The sequence below is a fragment of the Labrus bergylta genome, chromosome 22 (assembly GCF_963930695.1).
Source record: "Labrus bergylta chromosome 22, fLabBer1.1, whole genome shotgun sequence".
NCBI classification, from domain to species: Eukaryota; Metazoa; Chordata; class Actinopteri; order Labriformes; family Labridae; genus Labrus; species Labrus bergylta.
In genome coordinates, this window is record NC_089216.1 from 16,556,484 (window position 1) to 16,572,431 (window position 15,948).

The following is a 15,948-nucleotide window of genomic DNA, read 5'->3' on the forward strand; positions in this document are numbered from 1 at the left end:
ATGAAGGATAAGAGTTATTCACAATAAGGTGTGTAGCTGACCTGATTGACAGGTGGGCGCGGTGTAATGGTTTGTCAGGAGGTTTAAAACCCGCCTCAGCTCCAGCTCTCAGACTGTCGTTAGGTTGACTGAAAGTTAGACTGAGACAGCATTTCCAGGACGGAGACCGCCATCGATGGGACTCCAGCGCCCCCTGCAGGAACAGACGGGTGGCGTCACTCAGGCTTCATCCATTGCAAAAAATTGTAGAAATGTCGCAAACCTTTTTTTTTTTAAGTAAAAAGTGAATATGAGCACTAATCAAATCCTTAATTACGCAAAATCCAGATTTATAAATATCCATACTCAGGGCATGGATTGAGGTTGCCTTGAGTTGCCTAATTCATGATGGTCTTTGAACGCATCTAAACTCTCCATGCAGGCAGTTTGCGGGAGAGAGAGAGAGGAGGAGAGAGAGAGAGAGAGAGAGAGAGAGAGAGAGGGGGGAGGAGCAGAGGAGCAAGGAAAGGAAAGAGGAGGAGAAGGATCCGGAGAAAAGTTTGAACGGAGACTCTCCAGCGGCCGGCTCGCTCTTAAAGCAGGAATAAGTGGAAAGTGAAGGAACACAAACGGCGTGAACGTCAAACGTCCGGTCTCTGTGGTGTGTGGATTTTACTGGTCTGCTCCTGAGAGTCTTTGGGCGGATTAGATGAGTCTGACTTCACGATGAGGAGCGACCCTCTTCTTTTCACTTCCAGCAGGGGTGAGTGACTTCAAACAAACTGGGGTTGAGGATTATCCCCACAGGAGTAAAAGTCACGTAAACGCACCTTTTCTACTAAATATGTAAATTAAACCATCAAAATCCGAACTGGCCTATAATGAGCCGCGAGTACCTGACGTTTCCGTTTTGTATTTCTACCTCTTTACTCTGCTGTTTGCCCACTTCATGATTTGGGCTAGTATTCCTTAAGTCTTTTATACCTTCTGAATATTCAAGGCATGAAGACTGTGGTAGTTAAAATATTGTAGCCCACTTTAACCTGCAAAAAAAGAAACCTCAAAGGTGAAGAAAAACGTAAAAAAGTTGGAGAATGAATGCAGTGACTTCATTCAAGAATGATACAGTTTATTTTCCTAACTATCCATTTGTCATTTCGTTTGGATCAGTTATATTGAATAGCTTGTTTTTGGTTTTGCTTTGCATTAGGCTACTTGATACAGTCACGTACGCACGCGCTGCACACACCTCCACGCGCTGAAAAAATGCATGCCTGTAGGGTGCAACTCCACGCGACGTCTCTGATTCAAAATGAGTTTTGCGCAAAAGGAAATGAATTCAGTAAAATTAAGATTTAGACAGTTGATGGTTTTACCTTTGCACAGCGCGTGCACGCTTCCACACACACACACACACACACACACACACACACACACACACACACACACACACACACACACACACACACACACACACACACACACTCCCCGATGAAGATTTGTAAACAATGTGATCACGGAACACGTTTGTCATTTTATGTTGTGAAAGCTGAATGTATGAAAGGTTTCACAGTTTGAAATAATCCAGGTTAATAAAATGTTGGCTCTCACAGGATGGGAGGGGAGGGGAGGGGAGGGGGGGGAGTCAGAGAGGGAGGGAAGGAGGGAGGGAGGGAGGAGACTCTGTGGAGGAGAGACAGTTGGCTCTTGATTGTGTCATTAGGGTTGTGGTTGGTTGTCAAGTGTCTGTGCAGGATGAACTGCACGCCAAACTCCATTCAATTATCTGGTAATTTAATGTGGCTTCACTTAATGCTCCAGTTCATACCTCATAAATGTGTAGCATGCATTCTTTGGATCTCTGTCTAAGATATGATGACATTGTTTATGTGATGTGATTTCCGTGTATCACTTAGAGAAGTGGTTCTCAACTGGTGGGTCGGGACCCAAAGAGCATGGTCGAGAGCATGTACCTGGAAAACAACTGGTGTCCAACACTCTGTCAAGCTCTTTGTTCAGTTTCTTGCTTCCATCTGAGGTACAAAACATTTGACGGAAGCTGCAAACTGCACCAACTTTTGGTTGAAAAATATCAGAATTTGTCAGTGAGGAGTTGGTGGTGGGTCCTGATGCCAGACGAGTTCAGAACCACTGACTTAGAGGGTAATCCTGACAGCCACAAACCTGCAATTAGCTTGGAATTAAGAATGAAAAAAAAGGATTAAGAAATGCAAACTACATCCACCGGGGGCGTTTTTTACACCCCTAGTTCGTTTGCTCTGGTCTGAATCATCGACCAAATTGTTTCATGGTTGCTTAATTACTGCCAGTTTATCTGCGTTCACACGGGGACATTTACAAGCGAGCCAAAACTGTGTGATGCGTGAGGAAAATGCTCTCTTAAGAGGTCGGAATTTCTTGCCGGAAAATCCCAGAAGTTACCTAAGGGCGTCTTCACACCTGACGTGTTTGGTTCTGCTGCAAAAAACTGTGTTGGTGTGTTTGCCAAGTTTGCGCTGGTGTGAAAGTTTGAAAAGCTGGGTCTTAGTTTGCTTTATTTCGGACTCTGTTGCTGATCGTCTGGAGTAAGAACTTGAACTGACCGGTCTGACCTCATGCAAGAGATACCTGCAACACTCCAAGCTGGCTCGCAAATATTTGTGTACATTTATAGTGATTTGAGTTTGGGCTGTTGCAGTAAAACAACAGAAATAGAAGCAAGTGTTGATGGAAATGATGAAAATCTCGTCTGTCTTTCTTTCTGGTCTTCACGATGTCATAATCAGTTACCTTGAAATACTCTCACTCCCATATGACCTACTGTGCAATAACTCACCTGACAAGCATGTAGCCGATGCTGAAACTTTCCTTTTCTTCGCGAGATGTTTTCATTGTCAGCTCTTTGACACAGCCGAGCCGACTGTTACATAACCTGATTCATTGTTTTTCTGGCATTGTTACCTTCAGGACGTTCTGCTTTTCATTACCTCCACGTTGCTAAGACAACCGATCTGGATACATAAACAGCACATTATTTCTGCATGCTTCACTGAAACATGAAAAAGGATCAGAAGAGTTCTGAACATTAGTGCTGCGTTGCACAGCTAAAGCAGCCGGTCAGATGTAGAACACAGTCCAGGTCAACACGGGGATAACTCCACTCTGCAGCCAGAGAGGTTTCCCAAGATGATCCTGGAATGACAACACAAATGCTCCATATCTCCGATGTCTCGTTCTCGAGCAGTGAATGGAGTCCTACAACAACAGGACCTCCGCTAGCAGCTGCAGGGTATCAGGTGGCCCGGCGGGGGCTTCTCTTGCCCGCCACTTGGTGAGGTTCTGACAGACGCTCATTGTGTAGACGGCTTGTAATCACATCTCCGCGGCACACAGAAAAACACAGCAGATTGTGTTTTGGTTTTGGATTTGGGCAAGGGTTAAACCAATGTGAGTTTAAGTCGACCAATATGCAGGTATGTAGCAGAAGGTAAACCCCCCCTTGTTTACTCAGGATCCTGATACTGTCGGCTACACACATCTGGAACAAGGAACGTACTCTGAAGTGATAAATGAGACTGATATTATCATCTGATAGCAGGTCTTATTGTTGTACATGTGGTCCCACAGTTATGTTCAATGTTTTCACAGCTCGATGACTTACCAAGGGAATGCGAATACAGCGTCCTGAAGTGACACAAGAGACGTGAATTATGCAGATCAGACTTTTTATTCAATGCGAGGGAGACGTTCGCACAATGTTGAGTCAGCTTTGGTTTTGTTTTCCTGCGTTATTACTGTCTGAGCTGAATCCATTCGTGCATTGTAAAAGCTGTACATGTCTCATCTTGCATCTGACATTCCTTCTAACCATTCTGCGCCATGATGTTTTCATTCAGGCGTACTTTTGGCCTGGTTTTTTTGGGCCTAAAAATAATCACAGAAAAGTCTTATTTTATTTTTTTCGGGTGATTTGATTTTCATCACCAGGTAGCCAGATTTCAGCTTCCTTTTACTTGAAAGATACGTTTTAAGCGCCACTCAGCTGAGATGATGGACAGGTGCTCCACCCTAAGTAGTTGGGTGTACATCAGAGAAATCCTGGTCCTGATCCTGGCTTACAGGTCACACACTCTGTACTGGTCAGGTTCTAGTAGCGGGAAGCAGCAGGACAGTAACTGAAGCCAGAGTTCACCAAAAAGGAGCTCAAATTAATCGAGCTGTGCAGCCTTTGTCTGAGGGACGTCTTTCCCCGTTTATAAAAAGCTAATTTCAGTTCACACTAGTTGACTAGTCTGAAGTAAAGAAAGAACACTCAAAGTTGATTAAACGTGGCTTAACATGGGATCATAGTGTCTGATGAGGGTCGTCAACGTTAGCAGTGGCAGCACCACCAGCCACAAGTCTATCTGTTTAATCTGACACAACCTACATACAACTTTATCTCCATACTCAAGATCAAAACACTGCCGAAGAGCTTCATGCTACAGATGATTCTGGTTTACATCCTGGTAGTAGAGCAGTGCGTTAACCAGAGCTGGAGACCTGGAGTAGTGGCGAGATGATGTGTTTCAGTTTAGAAACAACATTTAGCCGACTCGTCATTCCTGTGCTAACCAGTGAGGGTGATGACAATCAATTGGTTAAGTCGGCAATTTGTGCACATCGCTTTCTGTTAACGAGACTTGACAGCTTTGTTGACCAACAAGAATTTACAGGTATGATTCTGGGCCAAAGCTGAAAGTTGGGTTTAGCATTTTGTGGGGAAACGGGAAAAGAAGAGCTGTTGATCTACTGGTCTGTGGAACCCCGACTCACTTTTCTTGACAAGCTGGTGTTGGAAACACATCCAGCTGCTTTTGCAAGTCAAGGATTCCTTTCAGCAGGTCCTTGCTGAAGAATCCACACACACACACACACACACACACACACACACACACACACACACACACACACACACACACACACACACACACTCTTATGGGGTGCTATATTTTGGGGGCAAAATTGCACAAGTGTTTAAGTGTTTATAACCTTTTATTATTGCAGCTTTCCACACGGAAACCCTGACTCCACGAGCAATTAATCGGGGTGTGTGTGATGTGGGCAGAACGGGTACATGGTGTCACCGTTCTGGCCCACTTGGCCCATTTGGTCCTGCTTTAGAGCTGGGGGTCTTTTTCCCCTTCTCCGCCTCGCTCCCAAAGCCTCGTTGCCCCAATGATGATTGAAGTTTAAAAGCTTTCATGTGTCAAACACGTGAACCCCCCCCCCCCCCCACCCCTCCCTCCTTTTTAGGTGGTGGGTTGGAGGATGAATCCCAGAAGCAAAGAGGAGGGATAAGGAGAAACCAGTTTGTAATTTCTCCTCCTTCCCTCCAAAGCTGACCCGTCAGTAAGATGGCATGCGGGAACAGAGACTTAAATCTGGAGGCCGACTAATCATAGACCTTGCTGCCTTCCCTCTCTGTCAATATCCATCTGGAAAAACACAGGAGAAGGATCAGGAGCTCGAGCACAACATGAGCCTGATGCCAAAGAGGAAAGTTTATTCAGCTATAACACAAATGGCAATGAGCCTACTGCTTTAACATCATCAACCAAACATTTACATTTGGACTCCTGCCTGAAAATCTAAAGCTGACAGTTGAATTAGTCCTATCTTTGTATCTTGGCGTTGATTGTCGTCTTGGTAATTTGTGACAATTAGGAAGGGATTGTTTCTGATCAGCATCAGCAGGCATCTTTAACAGGCTTATTGATATAATAGGATGAGCTTGTTAGGCTGTCTGTCTCGGACAAAGCCTTTGGGATTAAGAGAGCAAAGCTGTATTGGTGGCTTGCCAAATTAGGTTGTGGGGGTTCGCACAGCAAGGGGCCTATCAGATTAACAGAGACCCTTTTGATAGAGATGACAACGACAACCGCTCAGGGAAGGGTCCAGGAATCACTCGGGACAAATTTCAGCTGCAAAGTTTGCACGGTGATCTGGCTTGACTTTGGATCTGTCAATGAGTCAAACATGCTCAGACTCACAGATTCTCACATGGGTGTGTCTGGTGAGGGGGGCAGTATATAATGTGTGTTGACAGATGAAAAGGCCCGGAGCTGGCAGACACAATCAGGACTTTATTTGGCCTCTAAAGATGAGACACTGGCGTAAGGTTAGAAGACAGCGTTGAGCGAGTTATACTCTTAATGTGCTCAGATTGACTCGTCCATGCAGATCTCAGGATTTCCCAGACATGCATGTGTGAGATCAAGAAAAGGATATCTAAAAGGTTATCTAAAATCAAGTATGCAGCTAAGATGTGTCATTGTTGCTGCATAGAAACAAACGTGCATGCCAAAATAACTGGCGACAGATCATCTCTGCTTCTGTGTTTTACACTGTCTAATTTATGTGGTGCTCCCTCTAGAGGAATCCTCCAGTAACACACGTTGTACATCAGCAAGTATGTGAACATTTACATTCATTATACAGCCAGTTGTCTACATGTACGCTTGGTGCAAAAGCAAGAATATTTGAGGCTTAATGTGTTATGTAAAACGACTTTTTGATCCAGTAGATGTCACCCTTGAGCACCAGCATGAAACCGAAACAAACTTCCTGTTGGGCGACAGCTCCTCCATACTGAAGCGTCCGCTCTCCTCCAGCGACACACCTCCAACCCCATCCTCAGCTTGAGCTGCAATTGTCTCCTGTATTGTTGTGTTAGCATGCTATTGTTAGCTCGTAGCTTCACATTGAACATAAACTGACACAGAATGAGCGTGATCTAAAAACGCTAACGTAACATCCAAATAATCAGTGAGTATGTTCTTCTTGACTGAAACAGCTTTTATACACAAGGGGAGGAGCCGGCCGTCCCGTCCATGTAAACACAGCCCTGACAACAACACAGCCAGCGGGACTCGAGCTTCTCACTCATTGTAGACAGTCGTGACTCAGAGACACATTTACACAGGATAGACTGGATTAATGATATATTTTCTGAGGGGTCAGGATGAACCAATAACCAACTTTAACTCAGGGAGAATTCAAAATCAGATACCCGACTGAGTGGAACCCTTTTTCTGATCATTTCATGAAGGCGTTCATAATGCAGTGAGGTTTTTCTGTTTTTATACAAAGAATCTGAAGATGATATTAACGACAGAACTTTGATTATCAAGGACACGTCAACATGTATTCCTACACAGGGATGTGAATGTTATCATTCACATCCCTGTGTATGTGGGGGGGGTTAACTTCATAAGTGGATAAGTGAATGATCTCACCACGTCTTAGTCGTATTGAATCCCTCACAGCCTCACTAACGAGAAACGTCTGCACCATGTGACACTTTCTTCTCACACCAAGGCAGCTTCCAATCCCGGCCCAATCAAGGAAACCACATTCCCCCCCATTCCCACCAGTAGATCCAATCCCACAGCTGGAGCTTCTTTACAAGTTCCTCCCCTTTCCCCCCAGTCACCGTCTTTGGCCTGAGGTTCTATCTAAGCACCCTTTAATTATCTTTTAAAAGAGATACCAAAGGGCGAATCATCTCTCTCCACAAATACTGTCTTTAGCTCGCTATTGGACTAACCCCCTTTCATTCTCCTCTCTCATATCTTCTGTAAATCTCCGTCAGCGCCGCTCCATCCCTCCGTCGCCAAGCCTTTCTTCTCCCTCTTGTCGTGTCTTTAAATCAGGGTTTTCTGCAGATGTGCGTTTGCGGTCAGAGAAACATCTGCTCGTACGGTGAACCACCTGTACAGTTCGATAGGAATCAGCCGCGCTCTGTGATGATCGCTTGGCATGCCCGATGGAACGAAGCAAACACACAGACCTCATAATTACAGAGCTGAGACACGAGGGGAGAGCGAGACAGAGAGTCTTTCATCATAAACTAATGCAGCATCGCCTGCTCTCACTACTCTCTCTCTCTCTCTCTCTCTCTTTTGGTGCTCGTCCAAGTTGAGGCTCTGCAGACGTATATGAAACATTTATGACTGGAATTATTGCACAACATTCACAGCTTTTTACCCACAGTTTAGACCATATGCACCGGTCTATAGGGCCGTATTTAAGGCTTTTTCTAATTATAGGGAGAGAATATTTAGACTATGAGGAGAGAGATTATTAGATGTATTTAACCCTTACAGCCCTGCAGAGGGAATGGTCTAGCAGCCCCTGCATTGGTACTATTGCTTCTATTTCAGTCATTTCATGGAGCATCTCTAAATACTTTATATCCCTGAAATCTGCACAACTTGAAATGCTAAGTAAGTTGGGTTTAAGCTATCAATATTTTTGTTCTTTATCATTTAACAAAAATCTCTTGCAGCTAAGATTGTTGAGACGCAGTAAGTTAAGGACGTAGTAGACTACTTTGTCCATGACATGTATCAGAATTTAAAGACGCTTCAATGAGCATAAACATGTTCAAATCAAAAAACAGAAGACTTGGCTTCTTGGAGCAAAAATAATGAAGACTGATTTATCTGGGTTTGATTTTTTTAGGTTCCATTTGTGGATTTTTGAAGTTGTTTTTGTGGCCTCTTTGCCTTCAGCTGAAGAGAGACAGGAAATGTTGGGAGCAGAGAGTGAGGGGACGACATGCAGCAAAGAGCCAGAAGTCGAATTTGAACCCCTGGCCGCTGAGATGAGGACAACAGCCTCTGTTCATGGGGGTGCGACATAACCGCTAGGCTGTCCGGCTTGAAAAAAGTCCGAGTGAGCTGATGTGAGAACATAGCAGGAAATATTCAGAAATATTCACCTCAAGCGAGTGGGGAGGGGAGGGTGACGTTTATACCCTGCAACCAGCACACCACCAGTGACTGTCTGCACGCCAGTGGTGCGATCTCTGTGCACGCAATGAACCCAAACTTTGTTCCCACCCCTCCACCCCCCAAGCAAACACTTGGTAACATTTTGCAATAGCAGCGAGGAAAGCCTTTCTTACAACGAGGCAGAAACTGAGCGCAGAAGCAAACTCTCTGTGAATAGCCGTCTGCTGCGACTGGACGAGCTGAGGAAGTTGTAGAGGCAGATGCAGAAAGAGAGAGAGAGAGCATGCAAACATTGACCTCCTATCGCTGCCTCCTGGACGTCTTCGTTCAGAGTTTGAACAGAATCATTGAAGTGATTTTAGCAGCTGAAGCGTATCGTCTGTGGATGTATCGTTCCTGTGTACGGACTGTTGGAAACTTTGCATTGCCTTTTCTTTAGTGTGTGTTTGTGTGTGTAGGTTCTTATGCAATCATGCCTGCTGTGTTTTGGTGGCACGCTGGAAGCAGTAACCATGACGATGCCCGACCATAAAACCCGACCTCAATTAACGAAAAAGAAAAACCACCGTCTTACTGTAACGCTCAGCCCACAGCGCAATAAAAGTTTCCCAGAGGCACAGAGAGAGTACTGAGCGGAGGTGATCGAATGTGTCGGAGCTTCTCGTGCATCCGTCGGCTTTGTCAGCCGTGTGTCAGACCCCGAGGGAGGGGGAGGGGTCTATCACCTGCAACAGAGAAAAAGGTTTTTACCCCGGACATCCTCCCTGTCTGAATGAAAATACTTTTTGGATGATTTTGAGATTTTTTTTGATGGCGTCTGGCATGGCGTGCGATGGAGATGACATGCAGTCTGCTGATGTGTCTTTCGATGTTATATAACCTTTCTGTGACAAATTACACCCTTCTTGCTTTTCTACCCCAAACTAAAACGGCACCTCAAGCTGGGCACATATTTTCATATTTTTCTTGTGGTCTAAACGACTGATCGGTGTAAGAAGGTCTGGACTGGGTTTGACAGATTGTTTGGGTCGGGTGGGTTTGGACCCACAAGACCAGCAGTAACAGCTGGGATGTAAGAGTTTCAGGGAATTGGATGGTAATGAGGCAAAGTTTAAGACTTTGGACCGTGAGAATGACGGACGGATTGGGGCAGCATCAGCAGTAATGCGGGCGTTGTGCTGGACCATCGAAGTGAAGAAGGAGCTGAACCTCCTGAAGGCAAAGGTTTTGATTTGCCAGTCGATCCACCTTCCAACCCTCACCTCTTCAGATCGTCATGAGCTTTAGGTAGTGACCGAAAGAATAAGATCGCAGATACCAGCAGCTGGAGGGAGTCTGGGCTCAGCCTTAGAGAGGAGGCTGAGGAGCTCAGAGTAGAGCTGCTACTCCTTCACATTGAAAGGAGCCGGTTGAGGTGGTTTGAGCATCTGATCAGGATGCCTCCTGGTCCAGGCTCTCTGGGCTCGTCCAGCTGAGAGGAGACCCCGGGGTTGACTAAACAAATATATATCCCATCTGGTCTGGGAACACCTCGGGAGCAGCTAGAAAACGTTGCTGTTTGTTCAACCTGACCTCCGCTTTTAGTAAGACAGTACTTTTAAAAATCAACAACTGGCTGTAATATGAAAAGCTGCATCTTTCAATAACTGTATCCCCCCCCTTCCCCAAAGTAAACACAGATGAACAGTGACGAGTCAACAGATGAGCAGTGACGAGTGATTCAGATGTTTTTGTAGTTCACAGCTTGGTGTGTGTGTGTGTGTGTTAAAGTCACTGCTGTTAGCAGACACCTGAAACACACACAGAGGGGGCACGGTCTCAGTCTGTGAGCTGTCTATCAGAACAGCTGTATTCTGGGAAATGGCACAGAAAACCCCTCCTCCCTCTAACCCACATATGCATTTTTTTGCACCGACAACAACTCCAGCGTTGGAGCCTCGGGGTCTCGAGTTCTCTCCGAGACCCAAACATGACCCTAGCCGTCTTGAGGAAAAAAAAAAACACACAACACACCTCACGCAGGAAAAAACCCGCTTTGTTCTGAGCTCCGGGAAGTGTGAATACCTTGCAGTGAAAACATCCCTCCGACATGTCGAGGTGTTTTCATGGTGTGTGTGTGTGTGTGTGGGAGCGTCTGGGTGTAGGGATTCATTGTTTTTCTTGGAAAGAGCTTCCATCATTTCTCATGCATGCGTGGTGTTGACACAGCAAATGTGGTTAGAGGAAATTATATTTGCCCTGATGTAAATATAATTGAAAGAATATGTGAGCTATCAGACGACTGACCTAAACGTGTTCCGTGTGCGTGAAAAAGAAGCTGTTTGCACAATCAAAATTCTGCATTAAATGAACAACAAAAAAGAGGTGGAGTGGAGTGACAGACGGAGAAAAGGAGAGAGTGAGACAGGAGGAGTGAGTCTTTGAAGGAAGGGCGTGGGAGGTTTGTTTGCACGATGAGGTACTTTTTACTCGCCCTCGGGCCCTGTTTGAGGGTGGTCCTCCTCGCTCCGTGCCACTTGATTTTCCCTCGCCGACTCTGGTAATCTTGAGTGCTGGCTTTATGGTTTTAACGACGCGCACACACACACACACACACACTCGCACACACAGGGGTAGTTTTTTGACCACCCCTGTGGAGGTAAAGTATTGCACAGGTTGCACAAAACTCTGTGAAACAGTAAATGGAGCAGTGAAGAGAGCTTGGCTCAAACAGGAACATTGTGTGTGTGTGTGTGTGTGTGTGTGTGTGTGTGTGTGTGTGTGTGTGTGTGTGTGTGTGTGTGTGTGTGTGTGTGTGTGTGTGTGTGTGTGTGTGTGTGTGTGTGTGTGTGTGTGTGTGTGTGTGTGTGTGTGTGTGTGTGTGTGTGTGTGTGTGTGTGTGTGTGTGTGTGTGTGTGTGTGTGTGTGTGTGTGTGTGTGTGTGTGTGTGTGTGTGTGTGTGTGTGTGTGTGTGTGTGTGTGTGTGTGGGCGGGCTTCAGTCCTCGTTGAACTGGTCGCAGGATCAACTCTGGGTCCTGACTCTGTTTTGTACATGTCACCCTCCACTCTATCACACACCTCGACATCAAATAAAAGTCCCCAAAAAATGACCTGAAATTGAAAGAACTCACCGGCAGAGTTTGATTGACATGAGCCGTTTTTAACACATGCACTCCTGAAAACTTTTAGATCATTTCAGGAGAACTGCCCTTTATATCCTCCTGATTTGGTCGTTCACACCTCACAGCAGGGGGCTATCCCTGTCAGACAGGATGGGGGGGGGGGGCGGGGGGGGGGGTCTCCTGAGGCAAAGATGCAGAAGTGTCAGAAGCATCATCAGAGTCCTCTATATGAAGCTATAATGAGAATATTTGTCTTTATATCAATGCTACGTGTAGTTGAACAGAATCTCAATGTGAGTCAATCGGTCAAGCTAAATGCTAAATGCATCATATCAACAAGGTGGAAAAAAAATAATCTTGACTCTTGACTCCTTGCTTCACTTTCTGCATCACGTTCTCTTCTCTCCTCCTTCTCCCTCCTTCCTGGTTTGTACTCCCCTCCCTCTCTCTCCTGCAGAATCATCTGGTTAACGTGAGGAATGTGTGAAAGACGCTGAGGGACCCAGCCTCCGAGCTGCTCTGAGAAAAGAATGCATTGGAAACGTGCACTTTATAAATATCAGATTTCAAGAGGAACATGTCTCCGCGTTCCTCCAGCGAGCTGCAGCCTCACCTGTCCACGGTTAATCATAGAAAACCTGTGTGAGTTCTGTTCAGATGTGGTGTTCACAAGGAGAGGTTTGTTGTTCATCACGTACCTGGAGGAGAGTAGCAGGAACGCAGAGTCCCTGCCATGGAGACGGACTCGTTGGTCCAGCACGTGGAGCGGCTGGAGGGACGGGGTTTGTTTTAGACTGCTGGGATATTTAACACTTGGGTCACATTAGTTCACCTCTTCTGCTTCTGGCTTTGATATGTTTTGGCTTTTATGCCTTTTATTTGATATGACAGTGGATAGAGTAGGAATTCAGGAGATAGAGAGAGTGGGTGATGACATGCAGGAAAGGAGCCACAGGTCGGATTTGAACCCGGGGTCGTCAGCTCGGAGGACTAAGGCCTCTGTGCATGGGGCGTGATCTAAGAGCTAGGCCAAAGTTGCTTCAATATTATTATGTAAAACCTGATTTTTTTTTTTTGATACAATAGCTGAGTTTTTCTATCTCTACATAAATCCAAGCTTTGGAAGATTTTGGCCGATATATCTTTTTGAATTATTTTACTCCCCAATATCAAAAACTCAAAATCAGTCTGGCCCGAATAAAAACTACAGAATGTAAACATGTGCCAGAGTTTCATTCAATTTGGTTTGCAGGCGCTGAGTGGCCTTCTGGTTCTTTTTTAATATTTCAGGTGGTGTGACTCGGCTGAATATTTCCTTTGGGCTTATTACCCATGCACCTGTCATTAGTTTTATTTCTGATATTTTTCTTGATTTATTGGACAGATATTCACAGAAATGTACTCAAAGAGAGTCGGCTTGTGACTGGAAGTTCATTGAATGAATTGAAGATGTGTTTTTTTCAGCCTGAAGGTTTATCATGTGAAGGAGCTGAACTTTAATTCTCACTAACTGATCTTGATCGAGGTTACATCTGCGTGACGTCTTCTTTACTATATCCGCCCAGTCAGCTTTTCTTGAGCTTGTCATCTTCTTCTCCACTCGCTCCTTCAGTCTGCAGCCGCTCACCTGCACCATGTCGTCACCTGTGATACCATCACATGTTGACTGTAAGCTCGAGCTGCACAGGAACACAGCGAGATGTTTGTTATCTGCAGAGCCGTCCGTATCACAACCAGCTGTCAGATATGATCATTGTGAAGGTGTACCTCCACTTCTGGTTCCTCCTGATGTTTTCGCTCTGTGAGAGGAGGAGGCGGTGTCGTTGTTTTCCACCAGCAGACGGAAAGAACTCTGCAGCAGAATGTGCGTCAGGTGGGCTGCCAGGTCTGTCCTGAGCTGATTGATTGACTGACTGGACGCTCTGTTTTCCATCTCTACCTGGCTGCACACTCGCCTGTTGTATAACAGTGTGTTGCTTTTGTTCAGAGTCTGTTTAGTGTTAGATGAAAGAGCAGATAACTTCAGAACAGCTTTAACTCAAACACAGGGAGTGTTCAGGTGGATTAATGAGCTGGTCCTGTGCTCACGGTGATGCACTTCTTGTTTTCAAATCTCTGACTTACCGTAAGTTGTTCCACAAAGTCTCCAGCCTTTTAAATCTTGAATTCCTCACTACTTGACCTCCTACTTCTGCTAAAAACATAGACTGTAAATATTAATGGATGAAGCCTGAGTGACGTCAGCCATCTGCTCCTGCAGGGGGCGCTGGAAGCTCATCTGCAGCCGCCATGTTGGAAATGTTGTCTCAGTCGAACTTTCAGTCAACCTAACAACAGGCTGAGAGCTGAGGCGGGTTTTAAACCTCTTGATGAACCGTTACATCGCGCCCACCTGTCAGCTACACGCCCAACTATGGATAACACGTATCATTTTCAAAATCAAAACGGCGCTGCTTAAAAAAAAATCTTCCCACGTACAGTTTGTGCGCATGATGACAATAACTAATCAGACCTGTTTGTTTTTTTGAACCAGACTGTAAACATGTTAATCTCTGCTGTAAAAACAGGCTTTTTAGAATGGGTGTGTATGTGACTTCCTGTGCTTCTGCAGCCAGCCTCTAGTGGACACTCAATGAACTGCAGGATTTTTACACTTCCGCATTGGCTTAATTTTTTTCATTTTTTAAAAATGTTCACTAAATACGTTCTTTCTCTCTGTGTGTTTGTGCTGCAGCGATGGAGGAGCTGGTGTGTGAGCTCCGTCTCTTCCTGGACCTGCTGGACAGAGAGTACCTGAGCGCCGGGGTCCGAGAGAGGAAGCTGCACCTGTCCAACATCCTGCACAGAGTCCTCTCAGAAAAAGGTGAGATGATGAACCTGTGTGTGCACGACAGAGAACCACACACGTGTCATAAATGCAAAAGTTTTTTTTTTAATGCACCCAGATGGAATATTATCTGTTTATCAAACGTTTGAATTTACTGGAACATGCAAACATTATTTACCCATCACTATGAGAACATTTGGTTAGCTACTCACTGTTTGAAGTTTTGTTCAAGTTCAGCCTGGATTAAAGTTGAAGCTACTGAAGTTGACATATACGTTTTTTTGGTCCTTATGCCCGCTGTTTCTTTATGGACTCTGCAGTCAATAACTTTCTTTCACTTGCCACTCCTTCTCAGAGCCGTCATTCAAGTCCGAGATCCACAGTGGTCTGCCGGCCCCGCCTCAGATGCCCCTCCCTGAGATCCCTCATCCATGGCTGGTAAGACTTCAATCCTACAACAGAAAAAGAAGCAGCCTGTAATGAAGTGACTAGTCCGCTGTTTGTTTGGCTGACAGCCAGCACTTTAAATTAGAGGGACTTGTGTAAATACTGACAGGATCACGTAATCGGCAATCACGTACCAGCACCAAATAGAACTGGTATTCGCTACCCATCCCCACCTTTGTTACTTCACAGGTCGAGGTTCAATACTCGACTCTTAGATAAAGGTGTGTGTACAAAACGCAGCATCATATTTAAACTTCCTTTGGAGCTGTTTTCAGTCACGAGTGTCAGCTGCAGTAATCCAGCGAGACGTGGAAACCATGTGCGCCGTGTTCAGGCTCTTTTTACGGCCTCTTGTTAAGCAGTAGGAGACGAGTCATGGCTTCGATGTGTTTTCCTGTCTCACACAGCGCCTTGCATCACCCTGACAGTCACTGCAAACATCTCTGCTATGACATAATGTGTGTGTGTGTGTGTGTGTGTGTGTGTGTGTGTGTGTGTGTGTGTGTGTGTGTGTGTGTGTGTGTGTGTGTGTGTGTGTGTGTGTGTGTGTGTGTGTGTGTGTGTGTGTGTGTGTGTGTGTGTGTGTGTGTGTGTGTGTGTGTGTGTGTGTGTGTGTGTGTGTGTGTGTGTGTGTGTGTGTGTGTGTGTGTGTGTGTGTGTGTGTGTGTGTGTGTGTGAAGAGCGCAAGCGAGAGGACAAGCAGGCGGTGTGTGTGTGTTTGTGTGTGTCGGAGCAGATGCCTCTGATAGAAAGCAGGTGACTGTGATGGCCCGCAAAGCCTTCTCACCATAACAATAAGCCACAACACCTTGTTCT

The 15,948-nt window shown here is 45.5% G+C and overlaps 1 protein-coding gene across 1 annotated transcript in view; it reads left to right on the forward strand.

The window, feature by feature from the left end:
* The first annotated feature begins 508 nt into the window (after positions 1 to 508).
* Positions 509 to 15,948, forward strand: part of afap1 (actin filament associated protein 1) — a 49,985-nt gene continuing 34,545 nt past the window's right edge. The window contains 3 exon segments of the mRNA XM_020643620.3: positions 509 to 742; positions 14,593 to 14,721; positions 15,041 to 15,123. Coding sequence (XP_020499276.2) covers positions 706 to 742; positions 14,593 to 14,721; positions 15,041 to 15,123 — 249 coding nt within the window. The 5' untranslated portion in view covers positions 509 to 705.